This window comes from Ischnura elegans, chromosome 12, assembly GCF_921293095.1.
Source record: "Ischnura elegans chromosome 12, ioIscEleg1.1, whole genome shotgun sequence".
Taxonomy (NCBI): Eukaryota; Metazoa; Arthropoda; class Insecta; order Odonata; family Coenagrionidae; genus Ischnura; species Ischnura elegans.
Window position 1 is genome coordinate 8,524,840 of NC_060257.1, and position 16,088 is coordinate 8,540,927.

At 37.6% G+C, this 16,088-nt stretch overlaps 1 protein-coding gene across 1 annotated transcript in view; it reads right to left on the reverse strand.

The window, feature by feature from the left end:
- LOC124168926 overlaps window positions 1-16,088 on the reverse strand; it is a 337,391-nt gene that overhangs the window by 19,669 nt on the left and 301,634 nt on the right. The window contains exon 4 of the mRNA XM_046547321.1: window positions 5,853-6,139. Coding sequence (XP_046403277.1) covers window positions 5,853-6,139 — 287 coding nt within the window. The remainder of the gene's footprint in view (window positions 1-5,852; window positions 6,140-16,088) is intronic.

The following is a 16,088-nucleotide window of genomic DNA, read 5'->3' on the forward strand; positions in this document are numbered from 1 at the left end:
CCAGCAGAATGCGTCAAGAAAAGGAATAGGCGAGATAAATTCAATTGTTTCCTATTAGTTAGCCATCTTTCTTTGACGTTTAAGGCCTTATTTTGAACAGTGTCGAGATATTGACGCTTAAAAGCGATAATAATAAGTCAGGTGTTTTTGATATCAGTTTTTGGATCCTGTTTTGAATTACTTTTTTTTACCGAAAAATTGATTTCTATTGTTAACGCATTAAATATAAAGTTTGGAATAGTTTAGAAGATAATGAGAAATAAACTTAAGCAATAAAAATGCCGTCGCAACATTTTATGAATATTTATTGCGGTCGCCACTGGTAGTGGAACAAATATTTCACGTCACTGGTTAATGGTTAATGTTAGGCGGAACTTACAGTTTCATTTTTAATTGCACTCCTCGCCGCAAGAGGCGGTTAAAGGCGGCTTACGGGGTAGAATGTAAATTAATACTTTTTAGAGACATCTTCGTGGATATTTATTGAAATTATTCCATAAATTAGACAAGTAATCTGCAATATATCCACGTTTTTATTAAAAAAATGCAATCAACTTTCTTGACCTCATTTATTTTAATTTTAAATTCATAAGTGGTAGATTTCTTGGGCCTCCTTTCATGTATTTAATGTGAAAGTCCTGACGTTCAAGGGCGTACCCAGGATATTAACTAGGGGGGGGGGGGGGCAAGCCAAGTTGTGACATTTTAGCATGGAAGAGGTGAATGAAATCAAAATTTTGAGATAATCATAACAGCGCTTTATTAGTTTATGAGATTATTTCCTTGAAAATTAGATTTACTCTAGCTACGTATCTTATACTAATACGTATTATTTTTCGTGGGTTTAAAGAAAATTTGTAGAATACTTTTGTTTCAATTCAGTACTGATTTTGCTTAAAGACTTCTGTGATTTTTGCATCTAGGGGGGGGCAGGTGCTCCCCTGCCCCACGCTGGGTACGCCCATGCTGACGTTAGTATGGATTTATTAAAATATATAATAAATATACAGATATATTTTCATTTATCAAGCCGTATTAAAATGAAGATAGTATCGTAGATTTTTTTGGCGTATTATTAGTGGCAGGAATTTTTCCCGAGTTATCCACCGGGTCAGGATTTCCAAGGCAAAGAGTTTCTCGGTCAAAATTGGAAATAATGGTGAAAGGGGATAACTGCTATTCGAGATGAGAGAGGTGAATTCATTGCGAATGGTAAAGAGGCGTCTGACAATGACATCACCCACGCTCCGTACTGACCCCACATGAGTACTCCTCCTACGATCCTTGACCACCCTGGTCACCGCGTGGCGTTGACCTCAGAGATGACCGCTCGAGGTAAACCCTTCCTTCTCACGGCAACTTCCATATTCACACCCAGAAAGCTCCGGCCCGATTCAAGAACGCAGTGCGTTTAGCTTAATTTACTGTTTGTTCTGCATTGACAAGTTATTTTTATTTATATAGAACACCAAACGCTGTAGAAGTTGTACCATTCACGTAGGAGTGAAAAAATAACATTATCTCCAGCATAAAAGTGCAACAAACTCAAAATATCACAAAAAACATTTTCACATGGGATTTTTAACAACAGGGCCGATATATCGTCAACGTGAGTATCTAAGGGTTGCGCACGTTGTTGGTGTAATTTTAATAATTTTACGTGGTTACATTAAGTATTTTAAGAACCTGCAAAGTACGCATTGATGAATTTTATTTAATATTTTCTTTGAAGATTATTGTAATAGTTTAATGTTACAGCGTGTTTATAACTTATTTTTACGTTTTTTGGTACATCTTTTGTAAAGTGTTTTGGAAACATATTTTTTGAAATGTTTTTCCCTTGGGTTATTGGGAAAACGTAAAATAAAAAAGAATAGATATACCGACCCTGAAAATCTCTGAGTAATAGGGCTAAGTTTTTTTTTTTATCAAAAACGCGAAGCGTCATGAGAAAATACCGGTTGAGCGATGCGTTTCCTTAAGTGGTGACCGCCACTTATCTCGTCTGCCGCCATCTAGTGCACTCCCATGTTTTCTGGAAGCTCTCCAAGTGGCGTGGAACAAAGGCGCCGCCGCGCCCAAGTGGTCGGTCGCCTGGCTACGGAGGAGGATCACTACTACTCCTTGAAGTGGAGGATGAAGTGGAAGCCAAAGTCACTCTGAGTTATGGCTTCCCGCTTCCAGACATCTAGTTCGAGTACCGAGGGGCTGTGAATATATCTTTCAGCATTGACCCTATTTACACGCTTCGGAAGCATATATTAATATATCGTGGGTTTATGAGGTTCCGTGTTGGAGTGCCTTTCTTCAGCCAAGGCTTGGAAGTTAATTCGTCCTAATATGAGGATTGGCATAAAAATACGTACAGAAGAGGGCCCAATAAACTTACGATTTTTAAATTTAGAAATGGTAGTTTCCTTCATAAAAGAAAACGAAAGGCATTGATTGCGATTCGTTACCCACCATTAGTGTATTCATAATATACTAATCATTTGGTTTTAGAATTCCCAGTTTATACGAATGGCAATGATCAATTTTAACTGCATTTGAAAAAGGCCTGATTGTCGCCCATGCGATGCCACTCCACGTGACGTCACAGGGACCTAGATTCTATACGAGTAGATAGGAGTTTAACATCGTCTGAGATTACCAATGCATGCATGAAGCACAGAGCTCAGGGAAACATGTCTTAATAATCGCCCATTAAAATCACCTAAGTTCTGAAAGTTTCCTTCCTTTGATAGGGTAAAAATAATCCTAATTTAAGCCAAGCGCTATCTGCTAGCAGGGTACTCTGCTACCTGCTAGCAGTCTGCATCGTATCAGCGCTCAAAGCCTCGCCCCAAGGTCACCTCACACGACGATAGCTGGAACCATAAATACGTCACAAGGGCCTTTCCCAGCATTCATACTTAGCCGTCGCGTTTTCGCGCGCTTGAAAATATTCAATTTTCAATTAATCGTGAAAAATAGATATCGTCATATAAAAATCTAAAAGCGTGAAATGCGTACTCCAGGAGTAATAATCTTTCGATTTAGGCAATAAAAATAACAGGAAACCACCCTATTAAAGTAAAAGGTGACAAGAAAGATGATTGCATTTTATATAAAAACGTAGGTGTGCCGCTTCTTTCATGTCTCATACGTGGAATGTTTTTCAAGAAATATCCACGAAGATATCACAAAAAAGTATATACCTAGATACTACCCCGCAAGGCACCTCTATGGAGGTGTGGCTATGGGCGTGGCTATCAATCGTCAACAAATAAAAAAAGAATTCCCATATATATCCGTTCGGCTACATATCTCTCTTAATTTATCGCTTCTGTTAGATCTGGAAATATAGTGGGGCTCTAATATTATGTTCTCCAAGTCGCTCTTAAAGACATCCATTCTCGATTGTTAAAGAAATCTAAGCATAGCGCGCAGCCTCCGAGTCTCCAGCGGCTCCCAGCCTAATTCGTTTAACATCCGTTTCACTCATTCTGTACGCTCGTAGCAGTTTTTGACGAATCGCGCATAACTAGAGTATTTTATTGTGTTTTTGAACCTTTGTATTATATTTAGTCCACGAATTAAGTCTTTGTTGTCCGGATATCCTATATTCTCGCTGGTACTGGACACATAAAGACGACTCAAAAAGTAAGGGAAACTGAATTTCCTTGATAATTAGAATTGGCGCAACAAACTTTGTTCTTAAACCCTTTGAAAGTGGCCTTAGATAAAGAATCCGTCGACATCCTGAAAAGGATTAGCCATATCGGTCTCGACAGCAAGCAACATTTGTAGTAGTATTTAATAGAGAGGGTCGGATCGGATACCTCGGATCCAAATATCCGCGGATATTGCCCTTCATCGGTTACATCGGATCCAAAGTCGCGAAGGACATCGGATCTGGATCCGAAATTTTAAACAATAGCTTCAGTGAATGCAACGCCCCATAAGGGTGGGAAGAGTTCCGATTCTATCTTTGAATGCGCTGTCGCATGCGATTCTTGTCCTACCCATGAACCGTTTTGTTTGAAAGCTCTCGCAGAGGTTACGTAGAACAATTCCAGCCGTGGAGAATAAAAACGACAAAATACAACTGGCACATAGTGTGACTCATCCCAAGAGATTGAACAATCATCGGGGGAATCTCAGCGTCAGGAATTTGAAAATGCATTTCGATCCGAAAGATTCGGCTCCGAAAATCAAGGATCCGATCCGAATCCGGATCCGAAAAAAATCCTGGATCCGTCCATCCCTAGTATTTAATAGTTCAGCGGAGTAGCTTATTTTCATCCTTGGGATGACCGTTCACTTGGTACATTTGTACAGATCTTACAAACCTATAACGGATTCATTTCGCCTGAGATGAGCGTCATAGCAACCGGCAGTGCGGAAAAACAAATGACTGACACGTTAGATATCAAGAAGGAGCTAAATGGTCGAGTAATTTTCCGGCACGATATGGGAACTCGAAAACGGGGTCGGTCGAACAAGCGCAAAAAATCGCTTGAATTATCGATACGTCAAGGTGTAGGTACACGGCGGAGGAATACACGAACCCGACCGCTACAAAAAAAGATAAATAAATACGAAGAGAGCGCTAATGCGAAGAACTCGGCCCAAAATTGAAACGAATTTGGGTCAGAAGCTCTTAGTACCTACTTTTGACGAGGTGCTACTGGGATTATTTGGAGCAAAAGACCTATCAGAGTGTCGAGAAAACAGCTGCGGCGATTTTATTTTCCATTTTACCATTTTTAGGCTTCTTATTCAGCGATTGCCTGATTGAATTTCACCGTGAGATTTTTTTTAAGAATAGCGGGGAGGTGAAAATATAAACCCATACTAAATCAATAATGAATTCCTTTCATTTTTCCATACTCATCATCATAAGAAGTCAATAATCCTAAGTCAACATTAAAAGTCAACAATCATAGGTGAACAACCATAAGTTAACAATCATAAGTCAACAATCCTAATCCAAATTGGTGTTTCATGGTTGGCCTCGGGTTTAAGTTACTTCGTAGCCACCATGCGCGGTCTTGATCATATTTCCCCTCAGATAAGCAGTATTAAGGAGTTTGGCGCGAAAAACGACTTTTTTTTGCAATGTTCATGATAATTCTAATGTGTACTCATATGAATGTGCGAAATCAACCAACGAACACAAAAAAAATAGGCTTTCCTTTCTAGAATATCATAAAACTGCATCTAAACATTTAAATATTGACAGAGACCATTATGGCAGTAATGTCTAAGGCAATGGTCTGAGTTGTAAGATTTAAGAATTTGTTAATTACTGGTGCTATGCTAACGGAGGCTTATGGTGGACATTTGTCGCTTTGCCCTACAAGAATAATAATATAGATATTATGCATAAACTAAAAAAAGTACTGTTTTTTTAAGCCTTTCCAATTAAACCTCAACTTTAAGCATTAGACAACGTTAAACGCGCATTATTAACTTTACCAAATTTATATATGTTATCGAGTAAGGCTCTTATAGTGTTAACCTTTGGTTTGATACGTATCCCACAGTTAGAGTAATTGTTATTGTTTTTTTTTATGCAACAACATTTTCTAAGCAACGGTTGCCCTTACGAGGTGAATTTTGACATTGTCGTCATTGGCTAGTCTTCCGTATCCATGAACTCACTTCATTAATTGTTGACAATAATGTGCTGATTTTTTCAACAGTTATTTTATTTTTACGCGAGGTGATGGGCTTCGATTGGTAAAAACAGTGTCTGTCGACAATTTTCTGTTGCCAAGTGACGGTGCAACCAGCGCCGCCAATCACTATATGTACTTTTGGGACGGATAGTAGGCTCTTTCATGCATGCTCTAATAGTCATCACTTACGATTTCTGGGGATTTTGTTCCGTTTGCCGCGGATGCGGGCACGATGACGGGGTGCTGTAGCGGGTGCAGGGCGCCGAAGGCACCTTGCCGGCCCTTGTGAGCGCCAGGGCCGCCCTTGCCGCCCAGTGACCGAAAGCAGGACAGCTTCGTGTTCTTCACTCGCTCCAACAATGGATTGCGCTTCTCGTCCATCTTGTCCGCCGACGCCAGCGGCCCGCCTGCACTCGACACGGGAGGGGTGCGGCTCGCAGGCGTGGACTTCCGCCTCCATCGCACGGGTGACAAATCTATAAGTCAGAGAAGAAAAAAAATTCATTAATTCCAGTTTCGAAGAGAAACTATCATAACAGCTATTATTATTATTATTATTGTTTAATATATTTTCACAGAATTTTTGCTGGTTTCAGGTATCAGGTACGGGTATTACCAAGCACTCTCGTCTTTTTACTCTGTGTTGAAAAATGTTCTGAGAATCCGACAAGTATTTAAAATTGCTGCTTTTTGTATTGTAATAAATAAGTTTTTCGGCAGTCCAATATTTTTAAGACCTTGATGGATTGAATGAGGCACTACTTCTGTGGCAGAGATAATTATTGGTATTATGTGTACTTTATCCGATTTCCACAAACTCTTAATTTCATTTTTAAGTTCTTCATACTTTTCCATTTTGTTGGTGCAGGCTGTCGTGTTATGCCAATTAGGTACGGCAACGTGTATAAAGTACGTTTCATTGTGAATTTTATCTTGCACTACTAGATCAGGTCTATAGCTATGGGCTGTTTTATCGGTGATAATTGATCGGTCGTAATAAATCTTACAGTGATCGTTTACATGGATGGTTTTAGGTGTGTTTTTATAATAAAGAACTGCATTTTCTATTAGTTTATACTTTAGAGCTTTATTATTGTTATTATTATTGTTTGATATATTTGTTATTGTTATTATTATTATTATTATTATTATTATTATTATTAATACTATAATTTAAATTTCTTCAGTTTTTACTGAGTTGTTTTAGTGTAAAGAGCACGGGTTCTCACCAAGGTAACTCTTTAACTGTTGAATTGCGTTGAGAAATTTTCTCGTGATATGACAGGTTGAAATTATTACAGCATTTTGCTATTTGATGCATGTATTTGGATGGAGGTTGAGTATTTTGAAACTATTTTGTATATGTTTTGGGATGATACCGGTAGATGAGATGACAATTCGAGCTGTATAAACCTGTTCCATATTCTTTTTATTTCTATTGCCTATTCTTGGTAGTAGGTACTTATTTATTTTTCCGGCTATTGTCTTTTCGATGTTATGCGACAGTGGCACAGCAATATCATTATCATTATTATTATTAAAATAAAGTTGCAAGTCGACCACTCTGTCGGGTGGCAACATAGATTTGTTTTACACAACTTAATACATGAAATTGCAGTGAAAATAACCACATATGTATACGGAGAAGCACATAGACAAGTAATGCAATATAAACTTTGCCCCAAACATAGTAAACATACAAAATACGAAAGACCCCTGCAATTCAATATCATTTCACATTCTCATGAAGGTCTTTAGTTTACCCGAGAGGGTAATACCTTTACTAGACCGTTCAAATCCCCTATCCCTCGATAAAGGAAAGAATATTTCACAAAATATTAAAGCTGTTTCAGAGGGTATATTTTGTGCTAGCGATCTTTCCTTAACATATAATTTGGCTCTTTAAATCTATTTGTGATATCTATCCTCGATGGATCACCAACATAGGATTTGAAATATATGAACGAAAACCATGTAGATATGATGGCTAACGCCATAACTTAAACGATGTTTGTTTCACACTTTATCTATAGACAAATTCCTAAATACATTCACCTTCTTTACTGTGGCTGTTTAATTTTTAACAAACCTAATATTCGATGCCAGAAAATTAGTTAGTTACTATTGCTGGTGACGGTTTTTTGATGAGTTATATGCTTATTTCTAATAAATAAAAAGTTGGTGCTGGTTTTTCAAAGATTTTTAGAGAAACAAGAGCTAAATCTTTCCAAATAGTTTTATTGCATCAGTAGTAGCATCACACACATGTTGAATTAAGCCAGCCGACGCTATGAGAAGAAATTGCGCGATAAAATAAAACTTAAAGGAGAGAATGAGAATAATATTTCGTTTAAGTTTAATTTTATCAACTCATTTTTTTATATAATGCATGACTCAATATAACTTGTACATGTTATTAGTATGGCAAAGAAAGTATTTTTTATAAGGATGTTACTTATCAGACAGATTGTAAAAAGTAGATTGTTTAAGTTATATATTATAATTTTTTCAATAGTGAAATTTAAATGTGATGATAGGTTTACTGGTGTCGCTTTAGTAAATACTGTTTCGACCGTGTTTTAACGACAGTGCAGAAAAAATATTAATAATACATTAATGTGTACCTATATTTTGATATGTAAATGATCAGTTGTTAAATGTGCATTTTAATGGCAAAAATGAGAAAAGTAGATGATAGAGAACCTTATGATGAGCCACAAATGGCTCAGAAGGCCTGAAAATGTAAAGGGAATAATGCGATATTTATTTCATTGTTTTATCAAACTCAACGCAAAAAGTTTTGCAATATCGATAAATACATTTGAAAATATTATTTTCTTACGCTATTTAACAATAAAAAAGTTTAGAATATAGTGTTCAATAATTATGCGCCCTTCATCCAGATAATTAATAAAATTACAAAGGTATAAATAGTTCCACAAGCCATTATTCTGTTATAAAATTCATTTTTTAATATCATGACATTTACTTCCCTATTTGTATACAAATAAAATGTTAACCGGTTGAATGCATATTACGCGTACATATGGAAATTTAATGGGTGAATATAATAGCTACCGCAAGCTTCATCTCTCCGTATGCATAGCAACCATTGTGTTTAGAAAAATACACGATCGACTTCCACATAGGACATATAACAGAGACACCACATCGTAGAGCGATAGTTACAGCATAGGTGACATCAATACCTTGAGTACGTGACCAAGGCAACACAGGCACTGATAATAAATAGATGAATAGTAAATAAAACATGATATCAGTCAGCAAGTGAAAGTACACGAAAAGGTATACGATATCTTGCCTCAGAACCGCAGATGGCCTATGACCACGAGTAAAAAAACGAGAAGTTGCATAAAAAATGCGAGAAGTAACTGCATCGGAGATAATAGTGCGGTATACGAATAAGTTAGGCTACTTTGTGGTCAACTTAAACACTTATCTTAGCCGATAGCGGTAGCGAGTCAATAATTGTGTCAATAAACTTGAAAGATAGTGCAAATCAACAAAATATTTACGAAATTGATAAGAAAATGGAGACGAAAGTGAAATCGATAGTGATTCATTTTATGACTCATGTCTGAAGCATACGAGACATCACCAACGAGATTCCTTGATGGAAGATAAGGCAATTATCACGATAAAAGGGGGCAAAAGAGGCTGATCTTATAATTTAACGTAATCGCCATTTCAAGATTAATTACAACGTGAAATATACAACCAATACATACCATTTTATGAATTTTGTAAACATTAGATTTGTAAAGGATTATTTTGTTTTGCCTTTTTTAAAATTATAATATGATGTGCATTTTATGAACTACGCCACTTTCAAAGGATTAATTTCTGACTGTTCTACACGACCCTACAATTCTATGTTGAAATAAACACAGCCAAAAATCGAAATAAAAAACGTTTTCTATGCCCCTAAAAGAACATTTTTCAACTAGAAACGCAGGGGAGAAACAGTTTTAAAATCTAAATAATTTTATAATTAATATCTTAAACAATTTCCATTAAAAAGCGAAGTATAAACGTAAAAGTATGGTGGGTATATCGAATATATGTATTTTTTAGGAAGCGAGAAATTATTATTAAACTGATACACTTGATCTATCTAAGTCAATTCTAAGCATTTATGAGTATTAAGGCACCCTAAGGGAAGAGTAAGATGTGTTGCATTGTGCCAGGCGTAATGAGTAAGCAATACAGTCGTGTATGTTATAAATTACTAGATGCAGATTCAGTGACCATACGTAATTTTAGCAAAAATATTGAAAAAACAATGTGTTTATTACATAACTAAAACAGGCTGTTGTGAATAAATTATTCTTGGACAAAAAAATTTAGTCACCCTCCAAACCAAAAAAATTATTTTTCCTTCGAGCCATCAAGTTGAATATTTATGAAATTGCTGCATAGGTAATCCGTGTCATTGCGTAATTTTCTTAAAAAATATATGTAAATTAAATTAGGACAATATCGCAAGTATCACTCGAATTAATATTTTTTCTTAACTCCCATGTTCCAGGGAATGTAATGATTTAAGTTGAAATGGTAAATTCGTTTATTTATTTATCCCCAATAAATAAATAAATGTTTTTAGCATTAGATATTAATGCTTTTTTAAGGATTTAATGAAAATTTTTACCAAACCTTCCTCATTGAAAATTATGAGAAAATAATTGGGGATACACGAACTATGATTCTTACAAATTAACTTCTATTGTCGACTTGAGTCCATAGATTGTATCATCTTCAATACTAGTGGTGCAGAAAAAATGGTACCTGATTATTTGTTAGGTCGGGTGGTGGTTATGGTCATAAAAAATTAGAAAAACCATTCATTGTGCCGTGCAAAGTCGAGTTCCTCACGTAGCATTGTTTGCTTTCTATAAGGATGCCTGCCGCAAGGTATCTAAGGACGTCTTGAAACGTGAAAAAGGGGATACGAAGATGAATACATCTCATGCATGCACGTATTACCTACCAAGGAACCCGAAACCGACCTCTGAAGATAGACTACGTTGGCTGCACTCGGCCACTAGTCATGTCACATTGAATTATGCGTTTGCAGCAAGGGAAAACCATTACGACTGTTCAGCACCATAGATTTCTGAGCTGTGCGTCCAGACAAATAGATTCACGAACCGAAGGCCAGTATTGAAAGTGATATCCATGCAGAAACAATTATTTTTTTACCAGGCCTCGTAGACATCGATGAAATATCGACTGAGCTATAACTGGGGTTCAAAAACAAATGAATGGACATTTCAAGGCAAAGCAGTTTCTTCGCAAGTAAACAATGCTACGAGTAACTCGACTTGACAGGGAATAGTAGGGATGAAGAATGATTTATTCAATTCATTCATTTTTTCTGCCGATTTTCTCAAGGTTTCGGTAAAACGTTTCATAAAATCCATCAAGGTAACGAGAAATCCTTACTTAAGATAATAGTGTAACGCTAAAATCTGTATTGCAACACAACACTTCACAGTGGGAGATATTATTTTTATAAAATAGTTGAAATTCTGGAAAATTTAACCGGATAATTCACCACAAATCATCGATATCATTTTTAGAATGATTAAAAATTTCTACAAAGGTATCGACGGTTTCCGCAGGGCATTCAAAGAAAAAAAGCAGGTCAAATGAAGCTTTGAATGCTAAGAATACTGAATGGGATCTACACTTGCGAATATTAAGGCAGGAGAGGAGACAATTACAAAAATCTCTCATCAATTAGAAGAAAATTTCACACTAAGGCAGCAAATTTATAATTAACACTATCACAGTTTAAAAATATCTCCGGCAAAATATTTCTTGCACATTAAATTGTTCAATTAAAAGTTACACCAGCAAAAGCAATTTATTTATGATAAGAATGCACAGGGGCGGATCCAGAAAGGGACAATTTTCTCTCCGTCCACCTTATCCATACTTCTCCATTGCCACATCTCGAACGCCTCCAGTCTTCTCTCGACCTCCTACCTAAGTGTCCACGTTTCCGCATCGTACAGCGCTACACTCCAGATCAGAAACCTCACTAGCCTTTTCTTTAAACTCTAAATGTGTTCATTATCATTCCGAAATGCAGAATAGCCCCCGTGAGAAGTCCTGGAACGAATTCCGGTGACAGTGTGAACGCGCATGATGGATTGCCCCTTCCAGGGAAGAGTTGAAGAAGTTTTATTTCAAGAGGCACTATATCATGTTTTCGCACTTCGAAATCCGCGCGTTGCGAAACGTCACCCAGTCAACAATGGGGCGGGAGGCGTGGTGGGCGGGGCCTCCCATTGTTAATGGGCCAACCGCGCCCTCACGACACGACAACAATGCCAAGGCTCATATCTCGCGGAGGGCGCGAACTATGCCGCTAGTGACGTCACCGGACGCGACAGACATTCTTCTATTTTTTTGTCACCACACTCCCCCTCTCCTGCTACGAAATTCCTCCATTCCAGAGCGCGAACCAACTCGCTCAAATTTGTAAGCAGCCGCCATACCTAAAGCAATGGAGTGTATTCAACAACGAAGTCCATACGAATCGAATGTGTGGTTGAGGCGCAATAACTGGGACAATCGCTTAGGTGAATGGAAATGGTGAAGTGGACGGAGAGGCGCAAGAGGAACGAGGAAGTGCTGGACATGGTGGGTGAGGAGAGGCAGCTTTTAGATGAGATACGGAGGAGACAGAAGGTATGGATGGAGGGAGTACTTTGTGGGGAGGGGATGTCGAAAACAGTTTTAGAGGGTAGAATGTTAGGTAAACGAGGGAGGGGAAGGAAGAGATTAGGGTTTTTAGATAGAATTACATATACATCTACATAATACCCCGCAAGCCTCCTAAAAGGCGTGTGGCAGGGGGTGTGAGGACACCGGCCGTTTACACATAAAAGGAAATGCTCAAAAAATTGTAAGACTAATTTTTATTTGAAGTCCTTTATGGTTCGGGGGAAAAACGAATTCCCATATCTATCCGTTCGACAAAACAACTCTCTTAATTTATCGCTTCTATCGGACCTGGAAATATAGTGGGGCTCTAATTTTATTTTCTCCGTGTCGCTCTTAACGATATCCATACTCAATAACTCAAAGTTTCTAAGCCTAGCGCGCAGCCTCCGAGTCTCAAGCGGCTCCCAGCCTAATTCGCTTAACATCTCAGTTAACGCTGTCTGTGTGCCCGAAGCAGTTTTTGACGAAACGCGAAGATTTCCTTTGTATTTTTTTCAGTTCGAGGATTAAGTCTTTCTGCACCGGATCCCATACGCTCGCTGCATATTCAAGGTGCGGTCGGACGATTGCGAAATTGCACCTTTCTTTTACTTTCTCATCCGAAAATCTTCCCACAATACGCTTGACGAATCCTGATTTCTTTTGGGATATTCCGCAAATATTCCTTATATGTGTTCCCCACGAGAGATTCGAGGCTATCGTAACTCCGAGGAACCTACTTCAATTACTTAAAGGGGCCTTATTGCGAATTGAAGAGGGAAATCTATGAAGGGCAGGGATACTGCCAGAATTCTTCTCAAGTACTCCATGGAAACCTACCTTAATCGGTAGAATACAATAATAGTGCTTTAGTGAGTTGGGTGTGGTTCACCCTACGAAGGGTCGCTTTTCCGCAACCCTTTCCTCGAGCTCCTTACCAGGGGCTCAGCTAGGAATTAAGGCTGGGGGAGGGTTTAGGTGCAACTAATACCGGGGTTCGTGGGGGTATGGAATACCCAGCAGGATAAGCGGTAGGTGCGAGATAAATAAATTGCGGTAATTTAAGATAAATAGTTCAAAATGGTGAGTTTTACGGCTTTCTGAGGGATATTTTGTTAATCCTCACACTATTCTATTAGTAACATCAATCCAATGATGTAAAATGGATTAAAATTAAAAATTTCTCCGAGCTCTGGAACCCCCCCCCCCCTCGCCGCGCCATTGCTCCTTACTATCACTGACCCTTATCTTCGGCCCTCAGAGCAGGGGGTCTCCCTCGCGAAAGCTGACCGCTCTGACTGCAATTTTAATTTTTTTGCAACTACGAAATGTAACGAAATTATGATTGTTTTCATCGTATTCCCGCCAATCGTTCGATAAAGTACGACTTTGAACTGTATTTCTGTGAAAAAAATTTACGATTTTGCTAACTTTGCTAAAAATGTAGCTTTGCACGGCCGGAAAAATGGCAACATCGCTTAGAATTACAATTTTTGTGAAGAAATTTGTAAATTGGAAAAAGAACTTGGTGCGAATGAAGGATATAATTGCATCAACCTCAAATCGTCTGCAGCGCAGATGGAGAAGAAATTCGCTGACCTAACGCATTTTATAATCACGTGAACGACCGCAGCGGAAAAATAAACTCGAATGAGTTCACGCCTTGCCTGCGCCGCATAGTCGTTCCTTTGTTTTTTCAGCGCCACGTCTCCTTCGTAGAAAATTATATTCTAATGCAAACCCAGTTTTTCTCGGAGGAATTTCCGCTATGGACGCCAAGCATTTCGATTTACAATTATTTAGGGCATCCTGAATAGCCATACTAAGTTTCATGCTAATATCCTCATAAGTATTTCAGTACTTAATCGAATTCAAATGAAATTGTGTCATTTGTTTCTTTGCGTACCCACGAACGAGCAAAGGAGCTGAGAAAGGTCTGAACAGTGTTATTAGACTCTTAACATCTTTTAAATCACAGCTATCCTAATCTATTTTAGTGTGATGCTTTATTGGTTCTTTAATTCCACGTACATATTTTCATAAAACTTTCAGAATAAGTATTTAAGTGTGTTATTCAAAACGGCAAAATGCTCCAAACACTCGATGCTTACAAATAGTGTTTCATTATTCAGTAATGCTCTTGACGAAAAAATAAATCAAAAAATCAATTTGCGGAATTAAATTCCGATGCTAGGAAATAATTTCACAAATTAATGTCCCACAGAGAGTTTCCAAAATAATAAACTAGATTTCAACAATAGATAATACGCTATACAAGTTAATGCTGAGAGTAAAAACCTAAGTCGGTGCATTACAAAATTTCATGTGGAAACTTTGCATAAAAATTAATTTAGGTTTCAACAAGACCAATTTTTTGACTTTGAGACAGCCCTTGTCTTGATAATGACTGAAAATAGTTAAACCGCTGGAAGGTAAATTGAAGACTTTCTGTCAAACATTAATAGGGGATATTTTTTCCTAAAATTTTATGTAAGTACGTTTAAATTTAAGATAAATTAAGACATTGATGAAGTAAAAAGTCATAGAAACAGTTTGAAAAACACGCGGAAATTCGTCTTGTTGCACCAAATGGTAGAGTATTCTGTGTGTTGTGACCTTGACCTCGAGAACTCGCCCACCCAACCAGATACAGATACATCCCACAGAACGGGTTCCGTCGAAAGCATTATAAAATCGCCATGGGTGTTCATGCGAGGCCCCTTCGCCTGCGACGACCCAGACTACAAATACAAGAACACGCTACCACGAAGATTCTTGAACAACCCAATGGGAAGCGAACTCATGGTGTCACAACTTATAAGAAAAGCCCAAAAACGCGATTGTAGTCCACCTAAATTTTACTTTTTTAAATAAATTAAGGAACATTCCGAAAAATAAGCTCAAAAATTTGATTTATTTTCATTCGAAATACAATCGGTATTAAGAAGCCCAATTTATCCGCTGATCATTGTAACAGAGCCAGTTTTTGTCGCAGAAAATTAACTAATAATCACTTGAGATAGTATTTATTTATAGCACGTTAGAAATGCTTCGCTTATGGACAAATCATTAAAAATAATCTCTAGTTCATTGTAACGACCGCAATGAGCTAAAAATGATTCTCGTAGTGAAGTCAGTCATTCAAAATGAACGATGTCCAAATCCATTTGAGTTTGTTGTAGCTGTTCGCGTTGCTATGGAATCGAGTAATGCAGCTGTTGGCCGGATCCGCCGAAACATTAATCGTTTATAACAAAAGATTTATTATTCAGCCGATTCAAATTGTTGAAGATTTGGATTTTGTAAAAACCGTTAACAGAAAATTACTACGGGCTCTAGACGTTAATCTTGTTTTTTCATCTTTAAATGGTGGTTTGGCTGTTAGAAATGCCGATCCAAAGAATTCTGTATTTTGACCATTTCGTTCATTATGAACAACTTGAAGAATCAAATCATTGCTATTCATCAAATCACATGAATCGAATCCTCAAAATGAACCGAAACTCTCATCTCTATAACAACCTCTGTTAATGGCAACAATAAAAATAAACACAAGGTTATTCCTCAAGCCGTTTCCATCTCTCAACAATCATTGATCGTGCGTCATTTATTTACGTCCAACAAACGTCCTTCGATCAAGAATAACTGCCAACAATTCCCTGTCATCAATAGATTGTTAAGCTTGAAAATGTA